This window comes from Mandrillus leucophaeus, unplaced genomic scaffold (assembly GCF_000951045.1).
Source record: "Mandrillus leucophaeus isolate KB7577 unplaced genomic scaffold, Mleu.le_1.0 Scaffold75, whole genome shotgun sequence".
NCBI lineage: Eukaryota > Metazoa > Chordata > Mammalia > Primates > Cercopithecidae > Mandrillus > Mandrillus leucophaeus.
This window is the reverse complement of record NW_012108141.1, coordinates 981,080-992,642: the sequence shown is the minus strand read 5'-3', so window position 1 is coordinate 992,642 and position 11,563 is coordinate 981,080. Positions and strand designations below refer to the sequence as shown.

General features: G+C 42.3%; 1 protein-coding gene across 2 annotated transcripts in view; it reads right to left on the bottom strand.

The window, feature by feature from the left end:
• Positions 1–5,907: 5,907 nt before the first annotated feature.
• Positions 5,908–11,563, bottom strand: part of PARM1 (prostate androgen-regulated mucin-like protein 1) — a 111,830-nt gene continuing 106,174 nt past the window's right edge. For both annotated transcript variants that reach the window (XM_011966159.1, XM_011966160.1), the window contains one exon: positions 5,908–9,882. In XM_011966159.1, coding sequence (XP_011821549.1) covers positions 9,798–9,882 — 85 coding nt within the window. In that variant the 3' untranslated portion in view covers positions 5,908–9,797. The remainder of the gene's footprint in view (positions 9,883–11,563) is intronic.

The following is an 11,563-nucleotide window of genomic DNA, read 5'->3' as shown; positions in this document are numbered from 1 at the left end:
TAAGAAGGTCCAGGGTTAAAATTCAGACTCTGACTCTCACTAGTTGTGTAACCATGGGAATGTCACTTAAACTTTCTAAGCCTCAGTTTTCTGCTCTCTGAAAAGATCTTAATTTCTCATGTGTAGGCACATAACAGGCATTCAACAAATGTCATTTCTCTTCTCTTCAACCTTTCATCAGAAAACATAGTCAAGAAAACCACTCTAGCTCTTTGGATATCATTAGGGAATTATTACCATAGGATAGTGTGGCAAGATAAAGAAAGATGACTACTTTCTCTCTTTTTCCACGAAGACATACTATATGTCAAGTTCCAGTTGTGGCATTGCAGACACTGGAAGAGGGGTTCTTCTGGCTGTGACCAGGGTTAGAAAAGGCCAGTACACCTGGTTCAAACAGGTCAGTTAGGAGGAACAAATCAAATTTCCCAGATGAAATCTGGGACTGATGGCAAAGGAGAGATCTTTACAGAGAGAGCCCGGAGAACAAATTCAGGCCCAGGAAGTCAGTTAGGCAGATGGTGGGGCATGAGTATCAGAGAGACATCTGGAAAAAAGGAAGAGAGGAAACACTTATCAGGACGCTTTCATATCCTTTGGCCTTATCCTCTTCTTGTTCCTTGTGTACCCTGCACGTTGCTCTACCAAAAGGTGCCCATTATACCCTACAGAATTGTAGATTGGACTGTTTCATTAACAGATTCAAAGCTTTTTGAGGATGAGTTTTTCAGAGGTCATGTCTTGTTTTATTGTTTCACCTAAATATTGTATGCAATGTCTAAGAAAGTATCTAGAACGTGTAAAATAATACTGTTTGTTAAGTGATTGAATGGATGAATGAATGAATGTTTTGCTTCCAACGTTGTAATTTCCATCACAGGCCGTTCCTTAGAGAAATCCATGGGGCTTTTAGGAGAGTAAACATTGAGACTCTCTGTGAACAAACGCATCCTTGTTGGTTTCAACTCGCATTTGCCTGTAATCAGGTAGCAGCCTGGATTTCCCACTGCCCCCTGTCTTCTTGCATCTAGTGTCTCAAGCCTACGCTTCTCTATAGGAGAAACCAAGGGAAAAAGGATATAAAGTTGTCAGAATTTTCAGTCTCCCGGTTTTTCTTTGCTCATGGTTTTGGCTATGGTTAGATTTAGAGTCTGTTACTTTTCAAGGACCAGCTGCCTAAGTTTCTAGGAGATCAAGGAGACTAGGAAAGAATGATTGTGCCGTTCTTTACTGAAAAGCCACCTATCAGCCCCCTGGGATTGCTCAAATGGTCAGTGCTCCAAATTCTTGCTCAGGGATTTACCTGAACTGTGATAGATGAAGCATTGAAACTGGCCTATAGGAGACAGACATGAAATCCAGCCTCTCCACCCTTTGGAGGAGAAGCCAGCAGCCAGGTTACTCTGGAAACCCTTAGAAGGGGACAGGTGAAGGCCTCAGGTTGTGTTCCCTTGAGTAGAGCTGCTTGATGAACTTGACTTCTTTCTAGAAATGGATGTTCAGAAGGAGGATGCGACAACCCCTCAGACAGTCCCTGGGCCTAAGGACATGAGATTAATTGTCATCGAGGATTACTCATCCTATAAAAGTTAAGTGTATTTCATTTCACTGCTTATCAGCTCCAGAGCTTGTTATCAGTGGCTCAGTAAAAGCATCTGCAGCCTGACATGTGTATGAAATGGCTCATGGCACTTCTAAGTTGAAAGTGAATACATTTAAGAAAACCTTGTTCTTTCTCTCCCCCACGCTTCCTGGCATGTCTTTTATCAACTCTTCCCTGTTTGAAGGATGCATAGGTCTTCTCAGAAGAGCTCAAGCAGAGATAGGAGAGCTGGGGGGAGTTAGTGGGCAGATGGGGGCATGGAACGGTCCATGGTTCTTCAGGCAGCAAGCCAAGGGCTGAGAATGGTTCTGAATCCCTTCTCTATTTTCTCCCCCACTTTTTCTTTACCTTTTTGATAAGGGTAGGTGAGGTGGGCTGGAAGGATGGGGGAGGAGAGAGAGAAAAAAAACAATGAAAATAGGAAGGGGAATATATTTGGGACATTACATGCAATGTGAGCTGGTCTTTCTTTTCAGTGGTAGAAACATTATTCAGTTTACTAACTCCCTTTTTCTTTCCTAGTACCCAAGTGTTAGCTGTATTTTGAAGACAGGTTTGAGTCACCCTGCCACATAAAGAACCAGGACCAAATGAAATGTCGACTGAGGACAAGAGGAACACGCAATGATTAGTGGAAGAAGAAAGTTATAAATACCAATATGGTCATATGACTAGGGGTAAAAGGGAATTTTTAGTAACTATGCGTATTCTCTTGCTTGCTTTGATATGTATATGTGTGTGTGTATAAATCAGTTCTTTTTTCTGTCCTTTCTTATCCCCCTCTGTCCAATATAAAGTGAGTTAAAGTGGCTAACCCTATAATTTGGTATCAAAGGAAGATTGCATCTGAACTGGGAAAGGCATGAATATTTCCAGAGATAAAGCAACAGATGGAATGATGTGTCTTTCTTTTTAGGGAGAAGGTGTGTGCATCCTCAGTTGTGTAAGGAACAGTTGCATAATGTTACAGATAACATATTGTTGTTATTGACTTTTTGCCAAGTTCTCATTTGTGGTAACAGAGGTGGCCTGTGATTATTTGCTTACTTTTAGCTCAGCATTATCACCTTTCTAAGATATTTGTCATACAGAGGAGAAGCCAGAAATTACATTTCTCAGAATGCTCTTTCCCTTATGGCTCTGGCTAGAGTTTGTCTATGAGAGGTTCTCAGGCAAGATACGGAAGATGGAAAAAAGGTAAAGCCATTCTTCTTCAGAAACAGTTGCCATCAGGTGTGTGGGCAGGTGTAACTTTCCAGTGAGCTCTTGAGAACCATTCACTTTACTGTTGTAGCCTGAGATGGTGGCCGTTTTCCAGAAACCCTGGCATTTTAGCAATTATCTACTGGTGGTTTCCCTAACCTTTTCTCCTGCTCTCTCAAAGTCTGTATAAGAAACTAAGTTTTATATGAAATCCACAACTTTGTAGCAATACTTTTAACATATATTCCAGAAATACACAGAGCAGTGTCTTGGTTGCTCATGTCAAACCTCTGAATGTCCTGGCACAGGGGCTGGCAGTGAGCATTTGTCTCTTACCACCTGACAACACTTGGCTTATGACCGATGTGAACTTTTCAACACTCTTCTCAGTGGTGTTTGTGGCAGCAAATTCTGTCCAAATGCCAAGGGAGAAATGGCTAGTGGGAGAAAAAGACAGTAGTCTAGACTGTCTCATTACAGCTGCTGTATGGATCTGGTCACAAGGGAAGGGTCAGCCCGGAGTGCCCTGCTGTTGAGCTGGTGGTTATCGGATCAGTGACTTTGACTGGAAGTGCCATGGTGTAGACAGAGACAAGTCAGAATCTGCCAGGTCATCGGTTCTGAGGGTGCCACTGTTTTCAAAAAATCCCAAGCCACCATCCTGACAAACATGAATGTGTAAAGGCTCAATCAACCACAGAGCTGCCTAGTTGTGGGTGCCCTTAAAATAGGCCCTTTGGGCCACTCTAGAAACCTTTCTTCAGGGAGAAAGCTGCTTCTGCATTGGGTGCTCAACTTTGGCTTCAGGTTGTCTCACATGGCTGGGCATGTTTGATGGGCAGCAGCACGTACATGTCAAGAATCTCTGGCATGGAGTGAGCATTTGGCTTGGGAGTGGTCCAGAGCATGGACCCTGGAGACCCATGGTCCCCATTTCAATTCTGTCCCACTGCTGTGTGACCTTGGGCAATTTTCTCCACCTCTTTGGCCCTTAGTTTTCTCTTCTGTACAATGGAGATGTTAATAATATCTATTTCACAGGGATGTTAACCCAGGTAAAGTTCCTACAGTAGTATCTAGTTCATAGTAAGTGATATGTAAGAATAAGTTGTCATTATTATTACTACCCTGAGGAAAGACAAGTTGGCCCGGTGATGGAATCTCAGGTTAAGATCAGGGAGTGACTCCGAGGGCAGCATCTCTAGCCTAGGTTGCCATGAATTCACATCTGATTCCTGGGAAGAGCAGGGAGGCTGTAAGTTGAAATTAAGAGAAGTTCTCACCAAAATTCTGTGAGACAATGGGGCTCTGTGCTGGCGTCCTGACAGGAGGGAAGGCAGTCTCCCCCTTGGCAAAGAACACAGCCATAGATGTGGGAGTCAGCAGAAAGCGACAGTGTCTGGCAGGGGATATGTGCTTTAAGAGCTGACTGGGCTTGCTCTGGACTGCATGCTAGACACCCTTGAGACTGCCTGAAATAGCTGAGAGGGACTTCAGCAATTTCTGCAAGGGGTGGAAGGTCTCATATGAGCAGGAGGTATGAGGGTCTTAATACCCAGATAAGATTTACATTGGACACTTGTCCTTTGGGTGATAAAAGACCAAGGGCTCTGGTGCCAGATGGACATGGTTTGAACCCCACCTCTGCCACTTACTAAACTGTAAATACTTGGAGGGTAGGGACTATTTTGTTCATTACAGAGTACATAGAAGGATTTAGTATGTGGATGAACAAATTTAACATTCTGGAACTTCAGTTTCCCCATCTGTAAAATGGAGATAATGTAATGACCACTAAAGCAGATGCAAGGATTATACTAGATAATGCTCACAGACACCCAAGTTCCCTAAAGAATATTACACTCCTTTTTTTTTGTGGTAATTATTGAATATCTTGCTTAGGATAAAAATTCAGTACATTTGTTGAGTCAAACTGATTAATGGTGTTTTGGTGCAGTAAATGTAGTCTACATCTGCCAAAGACTAGATCCTTTAAAGGAAGCGATCATGCTTCTTATAGGTTTTTCCCAATATGATCAGTGCTTTTAAAAGTCATTTATGATTCAGTGCTTTCTGACAAAAGTCAAAATGTAGCCAGCTATTGTAGAGTACTATCGAATTTTGGGGGAGTAAAAGATCACAGATATGTTACTAAATAATCTAAATAGATTATTATCTGACCTAGAAAACCTATACTATAGGAAAAATTAGATTTGGACACAAAAATTCGTAATATGTAAACACCACACATTCTTATTAAGCCTTTGCTTTCTATGCCCATTTAAGGTAACTTTCTGACCAATCCTCATTCATGCAAGCTTGGAATAATAGGGTTTTTAGTTGCTTTTGTGCCCATGAAATGGCCCTCAAGAAATGACCAAATAATTAATGGAAAGGGCCTGTTTCATGCTCAATCCTCATTCCCTATCTTGACTCTTTCCAGTGAATCCTCCATGCTATGTCACTGAAAGCGAGTAACTAAACTTATGAAATCTGACCAAGTAACTAAACCTATTAAACCTGACCTTAAGTTTATACCCATCATCTAATCAACAAGTTCCAGTTTGTAGGTGATCCATTCCTTTCCTATGGAACAAAATGAATGGGTTTTGCTGCTGCTCTTTTCTTTGGAATTAGAATCATCTTCAGTTAGCTTTTGGGGGTTGAAATTACATTTTGGATGACTGAAATTGCCTGCTATTTAACTGTCAGATAAGGATGAGTATGCTGAATTTAATTTTTAAAGGGGAGTGAAGCAAGTGTCAAATGTGTCACTAGTGCCAATATGCCTTAATATGACTTGATTATGTATTGCTATCAACTCATTGAATCAAAGTGTTTGTTTTTACATCTATTTTATAAGGCCCAGAGTATATTTGGGAGTAAAATCACTGCTTGAAAAGTTTCTTCAATTCTGACATTCTTCAATTCTGTTTCAAGGTCAGAGAGCCCTTTCTGCTATGCAGAAAATATTTACTGGTGTGGGATACATTTTCTTTAAGAACAAGTCAGAACTACTTAATATGAGCAGTGTTGAGCATATCAATCAAGTGGTTTAAATAACAAAATATATCAAAATGTGAATCACCCACAGCCAGACGGAAGCTTTTATCAACTTTAATTGATATAATTATAATTGGTATGCAATATGTCTTACAACAAATGTGGATACAATGACATCAAATATCAAAGAAGTTTCCCATCTTTCCATCTTTAAATGACTTCAGCTAACTCACCCCAAGAGAGAAATCTGGCATTGATCTCTTGGTTAGCATTATTACCAACATCAACTAGCACTATTAAAATCAAAGATGAAATGGTACATTCATTTGCCAAAAAAAAAAAAAAAAAAAGGTTAAAGGCAAAGAAGGTGAATCAACGTGCAAATTAGCGTCTGGCCCAATTGCAAAATTCATTTCCTGGATGCGAGGGATTGAACCATGCACACTTGCAACAAGATGAAGGGCAAACAGATGACATCAAATCAAAATCAACCCCACAAATAATCCAGAAGACCTCAGATGGTAAAGGCCAGAGGTCTACGTCTACTGCTGTTAGTGCTCAGGTGTCCATCCTGTTTTCCCTAATCTCCTGATTCTGATTCAAGAGTCTTTGAGACCTATGTCCTAGGCCATCCTTTCATCTAGAAATGGAAACCATTGCTGTGACCCCAGGCATGGTCAATCCTGCAGTGATTCAGCTGCACAAAAGGGTAGTCCAGAGCTTAGATGGCTGTCTGATGTGGCTAGGACACAACTGTCATGTTAGAGAATAAGTAAAAACAACACACTAGTATCATAGCAAACAAGAAACTGGGATCACTTATACATCTATGTAATAGTCAAACTGTCTATAAGTATTTTTCTCCAGAAACTGAAAATACCGTAGACGTAATTTTATTAATCCTCACAACACATCTGTGAGGTAGTATGGGGTGAGATCAATATGAAAGCATCACCCCCATATTAGAAATGAAGACACAGACGTGCAGGGAGGGCAGGAGATTTCACTGTGGCCACAGAAAAAGAAAACAAAGTAGAATCCCGCTCTTTCATCATCTGTAGTCGATGGTCGAAAAGAGGCAGCTTGCCTCCCTCCTGCTCTGACATTCTCTCTAAAGTGTTATGACTAGACCTATCCACGGATGGGACATGGTTGTATAGACCCACTGGAGCCATTTCCCTTAGGTAGACCTGAACAGGTGCTCTCCCTGAGGTCAAGGACGTCAATTTTCGGTATATATTTCAGATATATGTGTGTGTGTGTGTGTGTGTGTGTGTGTGTTTTAAGTAACATTTGTATAATATAGTTGCTAAAATCCTTTGGCCAATTCAAAAGCAGAAAAGATACATTTGGCAAAATAAGGTTCAACCCTTACATATTTTACACTCACATAACATAAGAAGTGTTAGAATTGTTATGGGAAACTGTCGCCTTGCTGAATACATCTGCTCTAGGCCCACAACTCTCTCTTTGCCACACACATTTGGAAGCCAATAAGAGCAACAAACCCATTATGTGCCCTTGCACAGCAGCAGCCTTCAGTAAGAAAAGAAATGCCTGCTTGAGTTCACGGTTTATAGAAGGCCATGGTTCCTGGGAAGAGGCTTGCCCCAGCATTTACGGCAGAGGCAGCAATCAGAAGTGCACCTCTCCAAAGGCGTTTCACAAACACTGTGTCAAAATGTTTTTGGCCAAGGGAGAAAACAACACATGGAATGTCTTGTTTTTATCTGCTTTTCCTTTGCCAAACTGAAAGCCCCATGATGGGGGTGGGGAAAGAGAGACAGTTACTCAAGCCAAGCACGGCCAGAAGGGGCACCCTTGGTCATTTGCTGCCCTTTTTTTCTGACAAGGTGACTTTTTTGGTTGTTGTTTTCAATATTCAGAGATACCACGATTCCAGTAAGCCCCCTCCTCATTACCCACTCTGGTTGTAAAACACTGCTGGGGCTTGCTCATTCTCCGTCTGCACTTAGAGAGTTTAGGAATAATTTTTTTTCAGAATTACTCCAGTGCGTGGGTTGGCAGGTTGTAGAAAGTGGCACTGCCCCTATTGTCTCTGAGACCAGAGGGGTTTAGAAAAGCAAGCGTGGTTTTCATGTCAGTGCTTTGCCAGGCCACAGCCAGAGACAGGACGAGCCGGGGTCAAGTTTCTGTAAACTAAACAGTCATGACAGCATGGTCCAACTTGAGAAACAAAAGTCCATCTTCAGGTTCTTTATGACACTGTAGGACAATATAACACATTTTGAAGTCAGACCCAATGTTTGTTTTCTACTACATGAAATCAGGACATAGATGCTGCTTGCTAATGTCAGCTGTTACAAGAAGACAGAGTTGTAGCCACGAAATAAAGCTCTCTAGGAAGCACACAGAAATAAAAAGGTCACCATGCATACCAAGAACAACCCACCAGCCAATAAACTAAACACTTTGGAGATAAAAACTTAACAGATCATTTCACTTCATTAACAGTAAAACGTATCACTAATCTGTGAGTGTCTTGTTCTGTCACAGTGGGCACTGTGATAAATCAGGGCTTCTCAGTCTCAGCACTATTGATATTCTGGGGTGGATGATTCTTTGCTGTTGCAGGTTATGCTGTGCATGGTAGGATGTTTGGCAGCATTCCTGGTCTCTAGTAGCACCCCCAGGTCATGACGATGAAAAGTGTTACCAGACATTTTTGAAAGTCCCTAGGGTGGAGGCAGGGGGCAAAATCACCTCCTGGCTGAGAATGATTGCAATACACAGATGCCAACAAAGAGGAACAATTCTTTCTCAAAATTTATTGTGCAGAACTTTAAGACTATACCCAGAGTTGCTCATTTATTAAAGGGAAGAATTAGTAAGGTCAGTGTGTGGGAAGAATAAACGGATTAATCATAGTCTGTTTCCTATGAAAATGCCTCATTGAGTAATTGCAGATAGACCAGTGCCTCTTTTTTGTTTTGTTTTGTTTTTAAGCAGTTTACAGCCATTATCCAACAGACAGGAGAGCAGTGGACCAGTTGCTGTGTGGGTATAAAGCAAAGAGTTTCTGGGCTCCTCCAAGCTGTGGATGTCTCCGGCCATTATCGACAGCTGATTCTCACTAGTCCTAATGAGGTACTCAGTGCAGGTTAGCCTCCTTCTCCCCCCGCCAGCTTCTCTTCCACTTCCCCACACTGTACATGCCTCTCCCTTTCTCTCTATAACTCAGCTCATCTCATAGCCTTTTTCTTTGGAAATGCAACTGCTGATCATTTGTGGGCTGAGATCCCAGCTGCCTTTTGAACAGAGCAGACATCCTTTACAGAGACAGCTGGCCTGGAGGGGAGAACAGGTAGGGGCACACTGAGATCCCCCAGCAACCTGCGAGATTCTGCCCCGTGACCTGCTGGCCTCCTCCAGGGCACTTCCTATTTTCATCTTTCATTAATTAGGCAGCTAAGAAGCTGCTTTCCAGCTTGTAGAGCCAAGCAGGCAGCATCCTGTCAGAAACAACCAGATAAACAGAGATGAAAAAGGAATCTGAGAAAACCCTGCTCTCTCCCATGCAGGGTGAAATCCTCATAGAGCTCATTTCCTTTTCCCTCATTAATATTTAATGTAATTTCCTAAATAGAAGTTTAAGAAATAACACAAATGAAATGTTCCCCTGAAAGTAACCCCTGACAAAACAACCCAAATCCTCCTCCTCGGTCCTTCTCAAAGTGGGTCCTGCAGTGGGGAAAGAAGCCTCCACCATGGTGGTCTGGCCTGGCTGGTGCAAGGCTGGCCCACTTCAGCGGCAAATCAGCCTCCACTCACCTTTAAAGAATGGTTTTTTGTACCAGAAAGGGGAAGTTGTAGCAGCCAGAGGAGAGGGAGGAAAACAAAAACAACCATACCAACAAAACAGGACTTAAGATTGTCGTTCAATGCGCATCAGGTACTTATTAATTCTACTGGATAAGCACTTATAAATAAAGAACAGTTCATCCTCATCCCAGGCCATATTCCGTTGTTAGGAGTCATCGTACAGGGGGTTGTTGTAGTTTCCCCAGGACCCGTAGTCGTGGTCGTCCAAAAGCCTTCCATAGGAGGAATGCCTGGTGGAGAAACAGAAGAGGGTGGTGATTACTTGGAAAATCATCTATCTGAGGACAGCGTAATGCCCTGCACTGAACTGGGGATGCTTACAGGGCAAAAGAGAGGCAAAGGTGTGATGCTGTCACTAGGACAACAGACCCACCCACTGTGGAGGCCCCGGTCTACCAAACACCCTGTCAGTGACAACTCTTCCTGCTAGGATCCCGACTGGCACGTTCTGTTGGGATCATCTGAGTCCTTGTCTTCTGGATCTCCAGTGCTGGGGAAGGAAGAGGAGGCTCCATTTCCATAGGTAATTTAATAAGAAGAGATAGGAAAGGGAAGCTTGCATTCCTAACATTCTGACTTAGGTTCTGGGCTTAATTTTCCCTGAAATAATGGTGACACGACCACAACCACTGTTGCTATCACCACCTCTCCTGACATTTATATTGTCTTATAATTTATGAAGTGCTTCTATATTTAGTTTTTACTTGATCCTTAGAATAAAGCCATGGGGCAGGTATAGTTTATACTTATTTCTCTGACAAGGAAAATGGGGCTCAGAGATGTTACTTGAAGAGCCCAAAGTCATCCAACTAAGCTGTCAGCCAAATCCCCATCTCCTGTATCTAAATCCAGCACTCAGAGTTCAAGTTCCCAGAGTCTCATTAGCACCTTAGTTGAATGGTAATATGGGTTAAGCAGAATTTGGTGGACAATTAATTGTGAGACCCTCTCTCATAATTAATAATACATCTATAAGAAATGAAATCAGATTGTTATCACTCCTCTGTTCAAAACCTTTGAATGGATCCTCCTTTCAGAGTAAAAGCCAAGTCATTAAAATGCCTTGCAAAGCCCTATGGGGTCTGCCCCAGGTACTTTTCTGAGCATACCAGCCCCTATTAAAGGACCCTTGCTCCCTCTGCTACAACCATTACTTGTCTCCTTCTCCTCACTCTCATGCCTGACACAACTTTGTCTCAGGGCCTCTGCACTGACTATTCCCTTGGCTTGGAACAATTGTCCTCCAGTTCTCCACACAGCTCATTCTTTCATTTCCTTCAAGTCTTTGCTCAAATGTCATCTTTTCAGTGAGGCCTTCCTTAACAACTTGATATGGTTTGGCTGCGTCCCCACCCAAATCTCATCTTGAATTGCAACTCCCACAGTCCCCACATGTCGTGGGAGGAACCCTGTGGGAGGTGATCAAATTATGGGGGTGGGTCTTTCCTGTGCTGTTCTCATGATAGTCAATGAGTCTCGTGAGATCTGATGGTTCTGTAAGCGGGAGTTTCCCTGAACAAGCTTTCTCTTTTTTTGACTGCTGCCATCCACATAAGATGTGACTTGTGCCTCTTTGCCTTCCGCCATGATTTTGAGGCTTCCCCAGCCACATGGAACTGTTAAGTACAATTCAACCTCTTTCTTTTGTAAATTGCTCAGTCTCGAGTATGTTTATCAGAAGTGTGAAAACGGACTAAAACACAATTCAATTTAAGTTTTCAACCCCCACCCCAGACTCCCAGCTTAATATTTCTCATAGTACTCATCACTTTCTAACACATGATATAATTTACTTGCTATTGCTTCTCTTCCCTAACTAGACTATAACCTCCATGCAGGTATGGATTATTTGCCTGTTGTGTTTATTCTTAGCTCTAACTCCAGCACCCAGAAGAATATCTGACACATAGT